Source organism: Phaenicophaeus curvirostris, chromosome 1, assembly GCF_032191515.1.
Source record: "Phaenicophaeus curvirostris isolate KB17595 chromosome 1, BPBGC_Pcur_1.0, whole genome shotgun sequence".
NCBI classification, from domain to species: Eukaryota; Metazoa; Chordata; class Aves; order Cuculiformes; family Cuculidae; genus Phaenicophaeus; species Phaenicophaeus curvirostris.
The window spans coordinates 41,289,244-41,309,529 of record NC_091392.1 but is presented as its reverse complement, the minus strand read 5'-3'; the positions used below and the strand labels follow the sequence as shown (position 1 = coordinate 41,309,529).

The following is a 20,286-nucleotide window of genomic DNA, read 5'->3' as shown; positions in this document are numbered from 1 at the left end:
TCTCTCTCCTCCTCCTCTCTCCTCCTCCTCTCTCCTCCTCCTCTCTCCTCCTCCCCCCTCCTCTCTCCTCCTTCTCTTCTTCTCCTCCTTTTCCCTCTTCTCCTCCTCCTCCTCCCTTTCATCCTCCCTCTCCCTCCTCTCCCTCTCCCTCCTCTCCCTCCTCTCCCTCCTCTCCCTCTCCCTCCTCTCCCTCCTCTCCCTCCTCTCCCTGTCCCCCTCCTTGTCCTTCTCCCTTCCTCTCCTCCTATCTCTCCTCTTCCTCCTCCTCCCTCCTCCTTCTCTCTCCTCCTCCTCCCTCTCTCCCCTCCTCCTCCCTCTCTCCTCTCTTACTCTCCTCTCTCCTCCCGCCTTTCCCTCGTCCCTCTCCGTCATCCTCCTCCTGTCTCCTCATCCTCCTCCTGTCTCCTCCTCATTGGTGCCAGGGAAGCAGCCACAGTGGGGATCCTCCATCCACTTAGGCGGGTTGGGAGGAAGGGGTCATCCCCATCCCGGGTCCCATCGTGCACACAGGGCAGCAGGAGCCCTCAGCAGGAGGGGATGAGATACTGCTTTTATTCTGCACAGGGTGCAAAGTGGAAGATCTTCCACAAAGCTGGTACACCTATTGAAGACCCCAGCAGCTTATTTATGTAAAACTGATGCTCAAAATCAAGCCTAGCTAAGACAATTGTTACATCTAAGAAAGATATTCATTAGGTTATGTAATTGTACTTTACCACAAAATTGCTTATTTCTTTTCCACATCCTTAGTTAGGATAAGGATGTCCTTCAGATAATCCTTAAACGAACATGAATTCTCCTTATCTGATAATCCATTTCCTTGTTTTATCACACCTTTTCAACCTTGAGTTGATGAACTACTGAGTTCATAATTGTCTTAAGGCTGGTCCACAGGGTGCCAGTCATGGTGGCAGGGAGGGGGATGTTGCTGAGGAAGAGTTGTCCTCTGCGTGGGACAACGCAAGGAAGGCAGGGTGTGAGCAGCAGCAAGGCTTCCTTTGGGAGCCAGGGCTGCCTGCAAGCAGTGCGAGTGTTCCAGCTGACAAGGCAGAGCCATGGCTGGTGTTTCCAGATGAAGGTGTTCCAGCAAGGCACTGCTGACTTTCAGGAAGCTGGGAACATGTCCACATGCATTGAATTCTCCAGCTTCATAGGAACAGGGGGAAAGATGTTATCATAATTTGGTCTTTTTTAGCCTCAGAAATACTGGGTAGTCTCTTTTTTTCCAGATGTGCTCATGTTACACCGATCAAACATAATTTACATGCGTGTATTATTTTGAGTAATTATAGCAGACCATTTAGTGCAGTGCATGACTCCACTTTCCAAACTGCATTCATCCCAGTGCTTGATGTTTTCCTCTCATTGCATATGATGTCTTCTGACTTGACTGTTTACTTTCATCTAGATTCCAGAGAAGATCTGTGACTCCACAACAGTGTTCTTGAAACTTATGGTTTCAGTGACAGGGAATGGAGGACATTCCAGAATACTGCTTGCAGCAGGAAGTCAGTGGAATGACTGACCTTATCTGGTAGTCTCCTTTTGAAGCTTGAAAGGCTTTGTTGAACTTGATAGTCAAAGGGTTTTGTTTTATCCAAAAACCTTGCATGTCCTAGTATGACTAGGAAGCTTGGTAGAGAGATTCCTCAAATATTTTTTTTACTTTCAGCATCATAATAACAGTATTTGGAAATCCTACTTGTTCTGCTGAGACTTTCAAACAGCTGTCAGTTGATACAGATGCAAATGATAGGCAATATATTTCTGCTTTCAGACTGGGGATCACTGAGCTCCAGAACTGCAGATCCTGCCAGGAAGATTAAAGTTCTCATCAAAGCTTCAGCATAGTCTCTGTTATTAAGCCTTGTGATGGTAGAAAGGGGCCTTTCCTCAGCAAAATAGCAATTTATTGCTCAGCAAGCAAAAGTCTTATGTGGAAGTCATGGGCTCTTCTGCAGCTCATTTACCAGATGGGAGACTGGACATTGAAGTAAGTACAACAGGAATACAACAATTTTTGTTCACAGGTAATTGTTGAACATATCCATGGAAAGGGGTAAAGATAAACTGTGCATTTTAAGTATCTAGCCTAAAACTCAGTTCTGTCTTTCAGTCCCCTACAATGTGTATTCAGAAGTAATTTAGTAGAACAGGAACCCCACAAGAAAATGAGTTTTGCAAGTATCTGAATTCAGCACTTGAAATTCTCTTGGTTATAGTGTAGATACACCTGGAAGCACATCCTGGTCAGATTTTTAACAAATTTTTTAGGTAGGAAAAAACAAACTGGATAGGAATTACTCATCTGACCCATGATAGGGTTACAGAATAAAAAAAAAAAGCAGCTCTTGGAAACAGTTTCAGGTAGCCATTTGTTCTAAGTTATGAGATTGCAGACTTTGATAGTAGAAGCAGCCTTTCACATCTAAGGTTTTCGTAGATATTTACAGGTTCCTATAATTCCTCTTCCTCTTTATTTTTTGGGAGTTTAATTAGACAAATAAAGCCTCATATTTATATGATATTTGTATGTTTTCTAACCTCTGAGCATCTTGGAGCTCCCATCTTTTTTATGAGGCTCAATGTTTGTTTATGTAGTTCTGGATCTTTGAACTTGAATTTGAAGCAAAATTGCTAAAGACAGCTTGCTCTGTATCCAAGTACCTGATCTAAATCAAAAAGAAACTTGGCAGCAGATCCAAGCATGGAGTCACTGGAATATGTTATCATTACATTTCATCTCAGATAATGGAAGGACTCAGGAAAGACTCCCAAGAAACAAACCAAATCCACTAGATCTCGAGTTCTTCAGAAACTTAGTTTTGGATACACCAGAAAAATTCCAGGCTTATGCCCTATCAGTCAGTTCAAGAGGAGTTAATGTGTATTTTTTTCATCGTCATTTTTCTGTTCTGCTCTGTTTTGTTTTTCAGCATTAAGCTGTATCTCGGGTGCTGTTGTACCATGTATAATAGTCTGAAAATAAGATTTTAAAAAAGTAATTAGATACATTTTGGTGATTGTTTTGCTTTCTCTCAGGATGTGACCATGCCAAAATAGTCCAACATAGAATACAGGTTCCTTCCTTTTGTAAGCTATCTGAAGGACGATTAATATTGAAAGCATCTCTAGAAAGAGGCAAATTAAGAGTTTAAAAGAAATGTAACAACTGCAGAAAGAGAGCGATTTGGAGGTGACTTTGAAGCTGCTTTTTATTTCATTAGTGAAAGCCAGTGTGAGCAGATCACACAAAGAGGATGCTGAGAACTACAGGTGCTACAGCCACATCAGTGAGTGGAAGTTTCTTGACTTGACTTTGTTTCAAACACAGAAAATGACAAAAGACAGCCCAGTAAGCTGCCAGAGGCCTCTACCATGATGCAGGTGGGATCCTTCTCTCTTGTCTGGAAGACAAAGCTCTAGCATTCTCTTCCTTTCAAGCTGTTAGTGTTGATTGCGTTAGTGCTGTGCCCTGTTTCGTTGCAGAACATTGCTGGCTGCATCCCTGGATCTACTGGAAGCTGCTGCTCTAGTCTGTACAGCTTCCTCTGGGCAGGACACCCCATAGCAGCAGCCCCAGGATCCTGTCAGCAGGCAGAGCTGTCCTTGTGATCAGTTGTGTCCATCTCCAGAACACTTGCTTTCAGTTTCAAAGGCTGAATACTTCACTTCCATAAGCTGTGAGGCCGTTGCCCTGGGGTGGGAATGTGGGGTAAAACATGTTCTGCTTATATCACTAATAAGACTCCTCACTCAAGCTTAGGTGGCAGGGGATGTCTGTTTGTCCTCTGCTTTGCTTAAGGTGAGTGTTAGGACCTACACCGAGGCAGGAGCTATATTGACTGCTAGGTCATGCCTGTGCCAGTTGGACCTCAGCCACTCAAAAGTATCCCAAGAAATACTTCTACCAAGTTTGGGCTTTGTTTAGTTGGTTTGGGGTTTTCTTTTGAGAACATCCTCATTTTCCATGTGTTTCTTCCTCACTATATCCTCCTGGTATCTTGGTTTCTTATGGACCTTTGTCTGGAACTGCTGCCACAGCAGCTGCAACTTTCATTGTTGTGTCAGGAGATGGCACAGCTGCAGGGAGGATGCTGTTTGTTTAGCTCTTACTAGAACTGCTGCTGCTTCACAAGAATCCACTGCACCAACAACGTGGCTGGCGTTCCCTCCTACATTACTAAGTTGCTTCCTGCCAGATCCAGAATCAAAGAATAATAAAAAAAAGTCCTCTTTTTCCTAAACCAAGCACCAATGCTCTGCAAATCATTTGGAAAACTGATTTGGTTTATCTACAGGATCCATCCTCTCTTTCTTTTTTTTTTTATTTTTTATTCTTTTAATTAAATATACTATTTCCTGCAGAACATACCTCTAGCATTCTCTGCTCAGCCCGCGTGCTCAGTTACCAGCTGCTCTGCCACATCCTTAAAAAATCCAAAGTTCTCTATTCAGTGAAGTAAACAATGGTTTAGAAGGACTGTAGGCAGGTAGAGAAATACCAGATGCTGGGAGTAGAAAGAGCGCATTAGGTAATTAGGATGTATTTACCAGGGCACTAATACTCTTGTATTGCAATTTCAAGGCATAAGAACCAAAACTGTGAACTTTATGCCATGCGTTGGTATACTGCTCCTCAGGAACTGGTCAAACTTTACTTCTTTGAGAACGAAAGTCTGAGCCTGAGACACTGTATTTCTTTCAAGAAGAACTTCAAGAAAAGCTTTGAACAAACCTGAGTTCAAGGTTTCAGTCACAATGGGAAGTTTTAAAAGCAACGATGATTTTTATGCAAAATTTAGTTACTGCTCCTGTAACTGGGAACACTTTTAACCTCTAGGATTGGATTTAGGTGAATCTTTTGTTCATTTCCCGAAATGAGAAATAGTCTTTCTGATGCCATGTTGTGTGCCAGGATAGTATAAAAGGCAGTCCTAGCTATCAAGGAGGTAGCTGATGAAAACAAAATGTTGGCTTTTATCATGTTAAAAATAAGCTAGAAACCAAGGCAGGTCTTCATGATAGATTCACAGGACAGCATGTCTCACGGCAGTGTGAGTTCCTCAGCCAAAAGGGAGGTGTTATCTGTCATCTGCCCTGTTCACGTGCAATTTCTCATTGAGAACTTCAAAACTGACACAATTTCTATATGACTAGTGATTTTTATGACCTGCAGAATATTGGAACATTCTTTAAGCTAATAAATAGAATAAGATCGTTAACTTAAAGGAAGCTCAGAGGAAATGGAAAGTTTCAAACACTGTATTTACATGTAATAGCAGGTTAGGAAGAAAAAGTGATGGGAGAAAATGGAAAGAACTGCATCTTGAACAATTAAAAGCAAGCTGCTCCAAGAAAGTGCTGTTGGGAACAGCTTTTGATCCTGCAGAGGAGTCGAGATATTAAGACATTTAACATCAACTCTTAAGTGGGTCCATTTACCAAGCAGAATGCTGGTAATTTGTTCCCTCAGATAATGGTAGCAAAGTCAATTCTAACCAACAAGATAAGAAGATTTTTCTAGTTCACCTTATTTTTTACTTAATTGTTAAGAACTGTTTCTGCTTCCAGTGTCAAGATTTCTTGCCAGAATAAGTATGTGACTTTTGTCTTTAAGCTTTCCTGATATTAAGGGTGAACTCACTTGAAGCTGACAAATAAGCTGTAAACTTCTCCAATAGTAATGATTGTAGGTGAAGTGGAATGTGGACTCCAGGGGCTTAGAGGAAAGCCGGGGAGGGGCTCTTTATCAACGACTGCAATTATAGGATGAGGGATAATGGTCTTAAGCTGAAAGAGGGAGATTTGGGTTGGATATTAGGAAGAAATTTTTTCAAGTGAAGGTAGGGAGGCACTGGAACTGGTTGCCCAGAGAAATTGTGGAAGCCCCATCCCTGGAGGTGTTCAAGGCCAGGTTGGATGGGGCTTTGAGCAACCTGATCCAGTGTGAGGTGTCCCTGCCCACGGCAGGGGGGTTGGAACTGGACGATCTTTAAGGTCTTTTCCAGCCCAAACAATTCTATGATTCTATGACTCTGTGTCTTAACTGAAATTAATTTGGGAATGTCAGCATCTGAAAGGCTTTCTCTGCCAAACAGTGAAGATAGGTTTGAGGTCTAAAATCACTAAGAAATTCCCTTTACTTTTCTAAGAAGGAAACTACAAAGGAAAAAAAAAAAAGATAACTTCTAAGTAGTCACAAGAACATGAAATCCACTGAATTACCAAAGGTAAAATAATCTTTTAGCTAAAATCCTGGAATTTTCTTGTAGAAGAGCAATAAGAGATGTGTCAGAAAGAAACACAGGTGAGATTTTGTAGAAGAGTACCCAGGAACACACACAACCCCCCCTTTTTCATTAAAAATACAAATATCTAGAAAGGGAGTGGAATTCAATGAACTGGTGAAGGCACTTAAACTGAGGAGCATCTGCCCGTGACATGTTGTGTCTGACAATGTCATTTAAACTGTACTTAAACTGAGATTAAAATTTAAGAGGAGCTGCCTCTGGAAAGAATAGATTCCTTAATGGCAACTCTTTTATGATTCACACCTGCTCATTCCACAGTGTAAAAACACTGAGATTGTGAGGGATTATGTGCTCTGGGGAGTTGTCCCTCACTTTTTTTCCTTATTTGCATCAGTTCTTTAAAGGTCCTGGCAGCAGGGAAGCTTATCTCCCACAAAAAGCCTGTTCTATCAGGCCAGCACCCCTGGAGGCAGATGAACATTACTTGTCTGTCTGAAACACTGGAGTCAGGTTATTGTCTTATCTCTGTTTGTTTTACTCTTTCCAGGAGTAATTAAAACCACACAAGAATATAGGAGTCACAATTTGATGTAGCTTCTCCCCAACACCTGTAACACCAATAAGGAAGATTGGCTGAGCAGGGAATTCTCAGCCTGGATGGCAGTGTCTATGCTAAAAGCAGTACTGATGCTGTTTAATGAGGTAAAAGAGTCTGGAAGTAATTCTTAGGAATAGAGGAGCTCCTGTATAATAGATTTTCTTCTGCTGAGGGTTTCTCTTGTGAGTGCGGTTCTAGGACAAGACGAACATGCTCTCAGTGCCCATGAAAACAGAGCCAGGCAGACTGCAAGCCAGACTGGCCTTGGCCACTCGCCCTGGTGATGTTTTCTGGGATTTTTTTTTTAGTGACACGTAAGTATTTTAGTAATTGTCAGACATTTATTTAATTTATTAAATACTCTAATATACTAAAAATTAATGTAGTTACTGTTCAGAAAGAAACTATCAAGCAATGAAAGCTGGGGAGGGGCTCTTTGTCAGGGTGTGCGGGAATGGGCTTAAGCTGAAAGAGGGGAGGTTTAGGTGAGACATTAGGAAAAAAATTTTCTGGTTTGTATGGTGAGGCTCTGGCACAGGTTGTTCAGAGAAGTCGTGGCTGCCCCATCCCTGGAGGTGCTCAAGGGCAGGTTGGATGGGGCTTTGAGCAACCTGATCCAGTGGGAGGTGTCCCTGCCCATGGCAGGGGGGTTGGAACTGGATGGGCTTTAAGGTCCCTGCCAACCCAAACCGTTCTGTCATCCTATGAATATTCACTATTCCAAGAAAGAGAATTACATATAATAGATATGTAGAATGGAAAGCTACCTTCTTGAAATCATAACGACATACAACAGAGGATTTCATTGTGACCTTGCAGGAATTTTACCTTGGAGGAATTTTCTTTATTTTTTTCTCTAGTTCCTCCTTTGACTTTCAGATAGATTTTACAAAAACTCAGATTTCCTAAGAATTTTTTTCAATGCCTCTTAGCACTTCAGAAACTGCTTTTACTTACATAAAGTTCTACATCTAAATAAGTGCACGTTATCACAGGCAGTTGAGGGTGATTGCATAAACAAATTACCACATTTTTAACATTCATACAAGCTTACGATCAGAGAAGTCAGAAGCATACTTTGCATGTGCAGTTCAGCATTTTCATACTTCCATGATTTTATTTCCAAGCCAAATTGCCTTCAAAAAGCAAAGCACATATTCATCACCGAGAATTAACTACATACCAAGCTTGCAGATTCAACACAAAGCTGCTTTTGAGTTGCCACAGCATTAAAAATAGCATCTGAAAAATTACTTATGAAAAACGATTTTCCATACATGAATAATTTAAATAGACAAATTGAATTTTATTAAACTCTGTTTTCTTACCACCTTGAGTTGCATTTTGAGAAGATGTGAAATTTAAAGATTTTTGAGCATATTAAATCAAGAGCAGAGTAGCAGCAATGCAGTGATGATTTTAAGAATAAAGCCAATACTGTGTAGCAGATATGCTTCTGAAAACAAGCTGCACGTTCTGTATGACAACTGTATTTCAAATATTGTTTTCCTGGCCTTAAAATAATTCCCTCTTACACTGAAGAGCAATTGTGCAGTCCGATTTACCTTATCTTTAGAACTTACCGGAATTCTTCCTCACTGTTTTAAGAGACCGAGTTATTTCTTAGCTTCATAGTGATTTCTAGTCCTCCATAGGACTTGGCGTGTTTTACCTATCTGACTAAATCTTGCCTAGAATGTCTGTGAAGCTGAGTGAGGTGAGCAGTGCCCAGGGGTGGGATAAGGGGAGGAAAAGATGCCTGGAACACGGCAGTACTTGGGCAGCACTTTGGCTGTGACCTGAAAACAGCCCTTCTGCCTTTAAACAGTGGGGAAAACCACCACTGTTTCATATAAATAAGTAACTTCCCCATTTGTTCCGTGATGACTAAGCTCAGCGCATGTGGCATCATGAATAAATCAGACAAAAGTAAGATTGAACTTGCAGAATACCAGCGTTGTGATAACTATTGGTACTGGGAACACAGGAGACCTGGCTTAGCAGGTTTGGAATTATTTTTTTCTATTTTTTTTTTTCTCAGACACATCTACCACACATGGATTGATATTCAGGAGAGACATTTACTTCACGTGATGTGAATTCATTCACCGGCTCCGCGAAGAAAGACATTGTGTTTTGTCACATAATGGCCGCCCATATAATGGCCTCACCCATTGATGTGAGGCAAGAAAAAGATTACCAGGAGCTTTAGAGCAGACGGGCATAATGATCCCATCATCCTAGAGAAGGGCAAAATCGTCAAAGAAAATTATAGCTGTTATAATGCACAGTGTAACTGTAAGAATTGAAGCATAGTTCTTTTCTACGTGACATAAGCCATCTCACCGTTATTATATGTATTCTTAAAGGATGTTATTATATATCATAGAGTTCTGCATTGTTGCCTGTGGTTTTTCACAGAACTGACCACATGGAAGTTGCTTACGGCGAGCAAGAAACCAATGGTGAAGTCTGAAGCTCTTCTCTACTAAAGGCACAGCTTAAAGTGCAGTTTGAGGGCTCCAAAAAAGCCACACAATTCCTAGGTCTATGAAGGTGCAGCTCAGAGGCAACAAACAGCATAGTGAACACCTCACTTTTCAGTAACCTGTGTCTGAGAACTGCTACACAATATCACATAGCATATTTTCTGTACTTAAGTCGCAGGTCCCTACTCTACTCGTAAAAGATCTACTCGTAAAAACATTTTAGAGACCATTATTTATTTTACTGCATTCGTGATTTTAAATTCTCTTAAAGAATCACTAAGAACATTATAATGTGGGGCGATTAAATACAGTATGCAAGTATGAACTGAAACAGAACTTCTCTTTTTATTTGAAGAATACGCCGTGTCTTCTCAAAAGTCACAGCTCTTACTAAATATAGATGTTTACTTTAAAATCTATAAATACATGCTAGCGTAATTCATCAATTAAGCAAGACCTAGAAGGAATTTAGGAACTGTCCCATGGCCAGAGATGTAAGATGCCTGCTTTATTTGTTCCAAATGGAAGTTTAAACTCTACCAAGTCAAAACAAAGTTTTTGGTGTGTGGCTTCTAAACATGGTTACCAGGCAAAAAAAAAAGTTGCTTCAAATTCCACAAGCAGCCTTGAACAACTGCACTCCATCAATCTTTCTGGGATGCTGTAGGGTTCATCTAATAAAGAACGAATAGTAAGTATTAGCTCCCACGACAAAGGTCTTCTACAGGTTTAGCTGAACACAACAACATTGCAGCTACACAAAGGCAATACATACATTTCTAATGTCACATACCTAATTTAAAAGTAATACAGTACCTGTAAGCTACACATTAAATAAGCAGAGAATGACAAATGCTGAAAAGTAGCCATCAGTTATCATTAGCCAAATGTTTTGGGGATTTACTTTAGGAGAGTCCTGAAAGGATGGGAGATCCAACATATCCCTTGACGATCCACATAGACATGTAAACCAGCACTAATAGAAGGCTGCAGAAAACAGACTAATAATTAGTGAGGATAAGATTGTGACACAGAGTGATCTGTGTAAGCTGGAAAACTGAGCCCATTTGAACAAAATGTATTTTTTGTAGAGCTAAAGGTGGGCTGTCCCTTCAGAAGGGCGGACTGTACCCTGGAAAATACCAGTTCTGGAAACCCCTGGATGTCATGGCACAGTCAAGAAGCAATTTAATGCTAGCTCCCCCTGCGATAATACAGCAAAAAGGGTGAACGCAGTCTTTAAGCACACAGGTAGAAGAGTGAGCAGCAGTGTTGAGGAGCGTATTCCAGTGTCACACATGGGGATAATTTGTGCCAAATGCTTCCTGGCCATATTTTTCGTTTATTTGTTTGTTTTTTAAATCTGTTGACAAACTTAATTGCCAGTTTTCCAACCTGGAAAATACCCTTACAAGGAATGCTGTCCAATATGGACAGAGGTGACTTGCTTGCATTTTATGCATACTTAAAAGTGAAAAAAATCCAAACCCCACCAAAAAAAACAAACCATAGAATGGTTTGAGTTGGAAGGGACCTTAAATACCATCCAGGTCCAAACCAAAGAATGCTAGGATTTAATTACTAACAGCAAAAATGGACATTGGAAGAATCAAATATTAGAAAATAAGGCCAAACAAGCTGAATTTGGAATTAAGATAAGATTTCTAGAAGAGCAAAGGCAATTTAATATTTGAATAAATTGCAAAGTACAACGATGCATTTTTCAGTATCCACCTTTTAATTAAGACTCCTCAATTTTTTTTCTGGTACATATTTTTATGGAATTATAAGTTACTGGATTCAACATGAAGATCAGCAGATGAAATCTACCATTTTGCAATAGGTAGGGTCAGGCCAAATTATCTAGTAGTTGATTAAAGACTTGATTTTAATGCTTACTGGTGATGCTTTCATGCAATTATCTGCTTAATCACCGATCGTATGAAGAGATGAAATGATCAGAGGGAAGTCTGGAAATGGAACTCAAAACCGACAGTGTCTGGAAATTACTTCTGGATATAATCCAGAGAAAATGTGGTTGAAGAATAAATCACTGGGCAAAACCCAGATGTGTTCCTCAATGTATGTACAGCTCCCATCCAGAGAAGCTACGTGCTCCAACAGCTACAGGTGTAATTGCTTATTTTGTGCCTTATTAGCTCACGGGCAAGTTCCTTATTCAACCTTAGACAATTCTCCATGAAGATCAATGAGTGATCTTCAAGCTGAGGGGACCACATGAATCTAAATGTCCACATAAACCTGTGGAGTTGGAACATGATGTGACTTTTCCTTCACAGTGAACTTGCCACCTCACCTCCGGTTCAGTACCGGCCTCAGCTTTTACTGTGCTTGGAACTTATATGCTGGATTTCAGAATTAATCCAAGGGGTTGCTGCTATATTGGATCAGTTCAGATGCTCACCAAAGCAGATGTTACCCTGGAACTCGCAGCAATAGACAGGATAAACGTCCTCTCCTGTGGTGTAATTCACTTAGATGGTGTTGGCAAAAATGCTGTTCAGGTATTACCAAGTTTAATTAAAGGTCATTTTCCTTACCTATCGGGAATGGGTGTCCAATTTATAGTGCCCAAGTAAAAGCAGTTAAACACTGCTTTGGGTTTGGCTTTCTCTGCTGGTCACTATTAGTAGAATTGCTAGCACAGTAACTCCTGTGCATTCTCTATATCCTGTTTTCCAGATTCCCATGCTTATTCAGAGTGTAAGAAATAACTCTATTTTCCATATTCTTCCTTGAAATTCTAATGATGCAGCAATTTCTTTCTGCCCTACTCTCTCTTCCACTACATTATCTAAAATGCTGCCGTTTCAATTTTATATTCACTTACTCCTGACCCAGTAAACTTACTTGTTCCCCTGACTCTGCACATGCATTCTTCACTGCCTGCTTGTTCTGTATAGGTCACTTCTGTTGTTGTTTTCCTCCACACCCACCTTCACTTCTAGCTGTCCTGTTTAGAGTACCTTGACTCCTTAAATTCCCACAGTTCAGGGAAATAAGGAAACGTCCAGGGATAAAATTTTGTTTACTCAGTCTGAGAAACAGCTTTAGAAATTCTTTATTAACTTTCCTTTCTGTATCAGTTAAGGCAACTTCTATTTGCATCTTTGCTCTCTGCAAATTACCTCAGATTAAAGGACGGAAAATGTTCTTAGAACGTAATTCTAAGGTAAAATAAACACCAGTATTTCAGCACTTCTCTTGTTCTGCACTTTAATAGTACCTATATATTGGTTTCATTACCAAGACCCTAAATACTAGGACAATATACAATATATCTTTTATTTCATCACTGCTGAAGGCAAAGCTGTGCAGTCTCCAGTTCTTTTATGTCTTAAATGACAAAAGCTTTATTACCAGTCAATACAATGCACTGTGCTAAACTCCACCTTATTTAGCACATCAAATATGACTTCGTGACTATAGTGAATAAAGGTGTTTTTATCCAGAACTTCTTCACTGGTCACAGACAAAGGATTTGAAATTAGTCCCCAAGCCCTTGTGCTGCAACGCCTTCACACATATTTCAGAAGATACAACCAACATGTGAAATGGTCTGCAATGGATTTGGATGCTCTTCAGCTCTCCCGCAGGTTAAGCTTCAATAAAGGAAGTAATTAGATGCATTTAACATCTGCTACAAAGCCACCAACCTGGTTTTTTGAAGCTTTGTACCAACACTCATAATTGTATTCCCGATCCGTTTCCAAGTCAATTAAACTGGAAGGGAAAACAAAAATGCCTTTTACAAGTGAAAGGAGTTTTCCAGCTGCGTTCAGTGAAAATACTGCTCCTTTCACACCTCTTTTGAATCAGCATAACGTTGCCCCTGCTGAAAGGCTCAATTACCATTGCTAGTGTGATGGATGAGTTTTGTAGATGTAAATACGTACAAAGTAGCCACAACTCTCAATGTACTTACAGACACTTGAACAATACCCATAGTTTTTGCTTAAAGCAGTGAAAATGTGGATACGCTCTGTGGCAGACAGGTGTATGTGTTCCTTATACACCCAGCCTCCTTATTTTCAGCATCAAACCACCCTAAAATCAGGACTAAGGCTTGACTTTGGTTACTGAACATACGCTTAACAACCAGTCACAAATCTGCCCCCTTCCACAGCAATATGGGCTCATAGAGTGGTTTGGGTTGCAGAGAACCTTTAAGATCATCCAGTTCCAGTCCCCCTGCCCTGGGCAGGGACACCTCCCACCAGAACAGGTTCTTCAAATCCCCATCCAACCTGGCCTTGAACATCTCCAGGGATGGGGCAGCCACAGCTTCCCTGGGTAACCAGGGCCAGTGCCTCACTGCTCTCAGTGTGAAGAATTTCTTCCTAATGCCTAATCTAAATCTTCCCCCTTTCGATTTAAAGCCATTCCCCCTCGTCCTGTCACTCCATGCCGTTGTAAAATGTCCCTCCCCAGCTTTCCTGTAGTCCCTTTAGGTACTAGAAGTTCGCTATAAGGTGTTCCCAGAGCCTTCTCTTCTCCAGGCTGAACAACCCAAATCCTCTCAGCCTGTCCTTGTATGGGAGGTGCTCCAACCCTCTGATCATCTTTGTAGTCCTCCCCTGGGCCCATTCCAACAGTTTTATGTCCTTATTTGTTGAGGATTCCAGAACTGGACACAATACTCCAGGTGAGGTCTCACTAGAGAGGAACAGAGAGGCAGAATTGCCTCCCTTGACCTGCTGGCCACACTTCTCTTGATGCAGCCCAGGATACGGTTGGCCTTCTGGTCTGCGAGTGCACATTGCCGGCTCATGTCTAGCTTCACAGAATCATAGAATAACCAGGTTGGAAGAGACCCACTGGATCATCGAGTCCAACCATTCCTATCAATCACTAAACCATGCCCCTTAGCACCTCGTCCACCCGTGACTCAACCACCTCCCTGGGCAGCCTGTTCCAGTGCCCAATGACCCTTTCTGTGGAAAGTTTTTCCTAATGTCCAGCCTGAACCTCCCCTGGCGGAGCTTGAGGCCATTTCCTCTTGTCCTGTCCCCTGTTCCTTGGGAGAAGAGGCCAGCGCCCTCCTCTCCACAACCTCCTTTCAGGCAGTTGTAGAGAACAATGAGGTCTCCCCTCAGCCTCCTCTTCTCCAGGCTAAACAACCCCAGCTCTCTCAGCCGCTCCTCATAAGGCCTGTTCTCCAGCCCCCTCAACCAGCACCCCCAAGTCCTTCTCTGCCGGGCTGCTCTCAATCACATCACCCCCTTGTCTGTATTGAAATTGGGGACTGCCCCAGCCCTGGTGTAGGACCTTGCACTTGGCCTTGTTGAACCTCATGAGGTTCTCACAGACCCACTTCTCCAGCCTGTCCAGGTCCCTCTGGATGACATCCCGTCCTTCTGGTGTGACAACTGCACCACTCAGCTTGGTGTCATCTACAAACTTGCTGAGGATGCACTAGATCTCGCTGTCAATATAATTGATGAAGATATTAAAGAGCACTGGTCCAAGTACGGACCTTTGAGGGAAACCATTTGTCATGGATCTCCATCTGGACTTTGAGCCATTGACCACTACTCTTTGAATATGACCATCCAACCAGTTTCTTTTCCGCTGAACAGTCCACCCATCAAATCCGTATCTCTCCAATTTAGAGAGAAGGAAATTGTGGGGGACAGTGTCAAAGGCTTTACAGAAGTCCAGATAGATCACATCTGTAGGTTTTCCTATGTCCGCTGCTGTGGTTACCCCATCATAGAAAGCCACTAGGTTGGTCATACAGGATTTGCCCCTGGTGGAGCTGTGCTGGCTGCCATTAATCACCTCCATGTTCTCCATGTGCTCTATCGTAGCTTCTAGGAGGATCTGTTCCATGAATTTCCCAGGCATGGAGGTGAGGCTGACAGGTTGGTAGTTCCCAGGCTCATCTTTTCTACTCTTTTAAAAATGGGCACAATGTTACCCTTCTTCCAGTCACCAGGGACTTCTCCTGACTGCTATGACTTTTCAAATATCATGGAGAGTGGCTTGACAACCACATTGGCCAATTCCTTCAGGGGTCTGGGGTGCATCTCATCAGGTCCTACAGATTTATATCTGTTCAGGTTCCTCAGGTGGTCATGAACCTGATCCTCCTCTACAGTGGGAGGCGGTTTAAGCCCCTGGTCACCATCTTGTTGCCCATTGACCCAGGAGGGGTGAGGAGAGCCGTTAATGGTGAAGACTGAGACAGAACTGTTGAATATCTCAGCCTTCTTATTTGTTGCCACAAGGTCACCATTTTCATCCATCAGTGAGGGTAGGTTCTCTTTAACTTTCCTTTTCTGACTGATGTACTGGCAGAAGCCCCTCCTGTTAGTCTTTGCTTCCCTTGCCAAGTTCAGCTTGAGCTGCATCTTGGCCTTCTTGACTCCCGCCCTGCACAACCAAGCCGCATCTCTATAGTCTTCTCAGGTTCCCTGTCCCTGCTTGCACTGCCTGTGCAGCTCCCTCTTGCTCTTGAGTTTGACCAGCCGGTCTCGACTCAGCCATGCTGGTCTCTTCCCTTCCCTACTTGATTTCCTACATCTGGGGACTAAGCGCTCTTGTGCCTCATGGAAAGCATCCTTTAATATTTGCCAGCTTTGTTCTGCTCCCTTGTCCCCAAGGATCACGTCACAGGGGGTCCTACTGACTCACTCCTTGAAGAGCTAGAAGTCTGCTTTTCTGAAATTCAGGGTCCCAACTATATTCCTCGCCTGTTCCATATCCTTCAGGACCTTGAACTCCACCAGTGTGTGATCACTGCAGCCAAGGCTGCATCCAATCCTAATGTCACTGATGAGCTCACTTGTATTAGTGACCATCAGTTTCAGTATTGCATCCCCTCAGGTGGGGGTCTCTATTAGCTGGATTAAGAAATTATCTTCAAGGCACTCTCGGAGTCTTCTAGATTGCCTACAGCTTGCCATGCTACTTTTCCAGCCTATGTCAGTATTCTAGGTGCGGTCTCACTGGTGCTGAGTACAGGAGCAGAATAACGTCCCTGGACCTGCTGGTCATGCCATTTCTGATACAAGCCAAGATGCCATTGGCCTTCTTGGCCACCTGGGCACACTGCTGGCTCACGTTCAGTCGGCTGTCAACCAACACCCCCAGGTCCCCTCCCAAAGTGCCATTTAAATCCGCCATGGACCCTTCTGGGAACGCTCTGCCCCACATTAGCTGCCACGTGGCAGCTGCTGCAACCTAGTCAGGAGCTGCTCGCCCCTTGCTCCCTGTTGCGGGGGCTCCCTTGCATCACAGAGCGTGTTTTCTGCCTCAGTCTAGTGCCCGGCTGCAGAACTTAGTGTGCCCGCTGCTGAATCTTGCCAACTGAGCTTGGCATTTGGGGCTGATTAACCCTCATCTTCAGAATTAATAGTAAGAGAGAGAACAATCCTTATAGAGAAAAATAAGAGATGAATTTATTAGCTATCAACATTTATCCAGAAAAGGACAGTGCTTAGAATACAGTTTGTATTTTACCCCAGACAGGTAAAATATAGAAGTCTATGTACTATCTGATACCCTAGTACTGGCTTTGGGTTGCCACCGTCATCCTCTCTGCTTGCCACATTCCACATCTTGCTGAAGGAGATTTGACTCAGCCATGTAACAAATGATTCTTCTCCCGAGGCCAGCAGATTCGCTGAAAAAAAAATCCCACAAAGCACAAGTAACTTGTGTTGAGAAATCTGGGGAATGTCCGAGGAGCACTTCGACTTGTGGGCAATTAGAATTACTACTAAAAACCTGAGAAACTTTGGTTGAGGAATGAAGAGTGGTGCAACAGAAAACGCACCAATAAACTTTTAGGGAAAAAATCCCAACTTGCTGAATATTTTTCAGCCTCATTGCACTACGCTGTTGCTCAGCTGGGTCAACCTGCTTGATAGTCGACAGTCCTGCAAGGAAGGAGATACCCAGAATGCACAGGAGAAACAAAGACCCACATCTTACAGCCACACACACAACAGGAACTGACCTGGTTCATTTTGTGGCACTCACTTAAAGAGGGATTCGGTTCTCCTTGGCCCACTTTTTCATGATGCGGACAATGTATTCTACTTTAGAATTACTGGTGCTCTTCAGGAGATGCAGCACTTCCTGCAGGCTCCCTCTACGAAGGTGAAAAGCAAAGATTCACATGAGGGCGAGACCAAACTGATATAATAAACAGCCATCCAAATCCAAACGATTTTGCAAAACATGGCTTCTAGACAGAGAAGTCCATTCATCAGCAGAGCAGGAATAGGTAACAATGGAGAGTAGGTAAGATCCCAAGGGACAAAAAAAAAAAAGGGGAGGGAGGGCTTGTATACAATTCCAACAAAGCGAGAAATTAAAAGTAAAAAAAAGCAAAATGTAATTAGTTTGGGGTTTAGTGTGCACATAGAATCACAGAATAGTTAGAGTTGGAAGGGACCTTAAAGATCATCTAGTTCCAACCCTCCTGCATCTCACTAGGTCAGGCTGCCCAAGGCCCCATACACACAAGTGTGTATTTTTATATAAATGCTTACTCTTGCAAAATAGTACCCTAGAACAAAAGCAAACTTTTTTCTTTTCTTTAATGCTACTTGTTTGTCTTCAATATGCCAATACCTCGCTTAATGCTGCCAGAGCACTTTACATACAAATAGAAATAGAGGTTGTTCAGCCTGGAGAAGAGAATGCTCTGGGTAGACCCCATAGTAGCCTTCCAGTACCTGAACGTGGCCTACAAGAAAGCTGGGGAGGGACTCCAAGGTCATGGAGTGATAGGACAAGGGGAATGGCTCCAGATTGGAAGAGGGAAGATTCAGATTAGACATTAGGAAGAAATTCTTCACAATGAGGGTGGTGAGGCACTGGCACAGATTGCCCATCCCTGTGGCTGCCCCATCCCTGGAGGTGTTCACAGCCAGGTGGGATGGGGCTTTGAGCAACCTGATCTGGTGGGAGGTGTCCCTACCTGTGGCGGGGGAGGGTCTAACTGGATGGACTTTAAGGTCCCTTCCAACCCAAAGCATTCTATTATTCTATGAAATAACATGGAAATGAACATTAGCAATAGGAAAACCCAGTATGAAGCTGCAGTTTGCCAGCTACTTTACAGCAAGAACTTGTATGCATATTAAAAAACAGGCAAGCCATGTGCACTTTACTGCATCTACTGCAGTAATTGCTAAAAGGACACTTGAAGGGTGCAGTAATTAATGAAATTATTCCAGCAGAGAAGGGAATACAAGGAAGGTGTAGAAGCCAGGATATGCACCTAGCAGTCATGTATGGAACAGCAACTTTGGCCAGGGGAGGATGGCCATCTGGCATCACAGCAGACTATTCACGAGGGAACAGTTCCTAATCAGCCTCACTGCTCTCTCTCATTCTCCCACTCAGTGAAATGGGTTGAAAGCAAAATTATCATTAACACCAATAATTTCCTTTAAGCTTTCATCAAGTAAGTATATTTGTCAGACATGGACAGTGTCTTCAGAAAGCAAATTTTAGCAAAAACACAGTCTCATCTACTCATTGTCTAAAGAAATCCTGCCCTCCCCGCAGTGCTGAGTAAATGTTTCCTTAGCTCTGTTCTATGAACCTTAAAATGTCATGGGACAGATTTCCATGGTTATGCCATCAACATGAAATGAGGTTCTTTTCCTTCAGTTCATGAACATACTATATTTATAACATCACTCTTCCTAGTATAATGACTAAGACATGTTGGTTTCGTACGGTTCAGAGCATTCATCAATAAGTTATTCTCCACCACATATCCCATAACTGTGGAAGATACACTTCAAATTGAATACTACACATAGAACCACTGGCCAGAGTGTCTGTTCTCTGAAAGGTCAATAAAGAACTGGAAGAGGATACGTAGCTCCTAAAGCTAGGATTATGATTCTGGCTTATAGGTAATTGGAAATAGGAAAAGAGCAAAACAAATTCAGATACAACACAGAATACTCACTTTGCTTCTCGGCCAGCTATGATCATTTGGAAGACACCCACACAAGCACCTATCTTGCCCTCAGAATATTCAGAATTACTGTCCAGTCTCTCCAGAACAGCAAATGCTTTGGCTGAATAGTAAAACTGACGCATCTGCACAGAAAGTGAAGCATTATTCCTGACTATATGACCATCTTTCAGAAGGGGATTAAAAATTTTGAGCTCAGTTTTCTGAAACTATTGGTAAGACATAGAAGTAAGGTCCATTTTCCTGTTTTTCAGCAGGCAGCAAGCAACATAGAACAGGCACATTTCAGTTCTGCATAGGGAAACAGGCAGTATTGCAACATTACTGGTCCTTGTCTTCGGACATGCTATAGACAATCTGCACTGTGAACTTCATTAGCTGGCAATTGCCGGTCCTGTTGTTTTGATCATATACAGGTAACACTAGCTTACAGAACTTCTTCTGTATGAAGTGTCCTACCTAGTGTTGTACCGACTATGCTAAAGTCCTGCATAGAATGTCAACTTCAAACTAGTCTGAACATTTGAAAATGGAACCACTTTTCCTCATCTAGAGATGGTCACAGAGGCATATTTTAATTTCTTTTAGGTTTAACTAAGAACTACATGTTTTTCTTAACTGTTACAGTACAGTACAAAGTAAGATTCAGTGACTCTATAATAAAAATCTTTCCTGAGCATAGGAAACTGCACTATGTAATCTGCCTTTTCTGCCTCAGCTTCTCTGCTTGTAAATGGGAACAAAAACCAAGTTGGCTGGTGACAGTCAGTGTGAAGGGAGCGACTACAATAACTGTGGCTTTTGAAGTCAACATAAACTCATGTGGACCTTATCTATGCTTATGAGTGTGCTTCACTCAGGTGAGCCTGGATAGCAATATTGTTTGTGGCTAGGATCATGCCATAAGTGAGCACAGAAGGAAGACTGAGCACAACCTCCCATCCTTTGGTGCCTGCATCTGCTGAGAAAAAAGGACAG

The 20,286-nt window shown here is 42.4% G+C and overlaps 1 protein-coding gene across 3 annotated transcripts in view; it reads right to left on the bottom strand.

The window, feature by feature from the left end:
- Window positions 1–16,791: 16,791 nt before the first annotated feature.
- IFT56 (intraflagellar transport 56) overlaps window positions 16,792–20,286 on the bottom strand; it is a 57,499-nt gene continuing 54,004 nt past the window's right edge. Inside the window, exons 17-19 of one of the 3 annotated variants that reach the window (XM_069854826.1) lie at window positions 19,300–19,433; window positions 17,326–17,460; window positions 16,793–17,245 (exon numbers count right to left, since the gene is read on the bottom strand). In XM_069854826.1, the coding sequence (XP_069710927.1) occupies window positions 17,349–17,460; window positions 19,300–19,433 (246 nt within the window). In that variant the 3' untranslated portion in view covers window positions 16,793–17,245; window positions 17,326–17,348. Of the gene's footprint in view, window positions 17,461–19,299; window positions 19,434–20,286 lie in introns of all 3 variants that reach the window. The other 2 variants (XM_069854827.1, XM_069854825.1) reach the window with 2 other exon arrangements.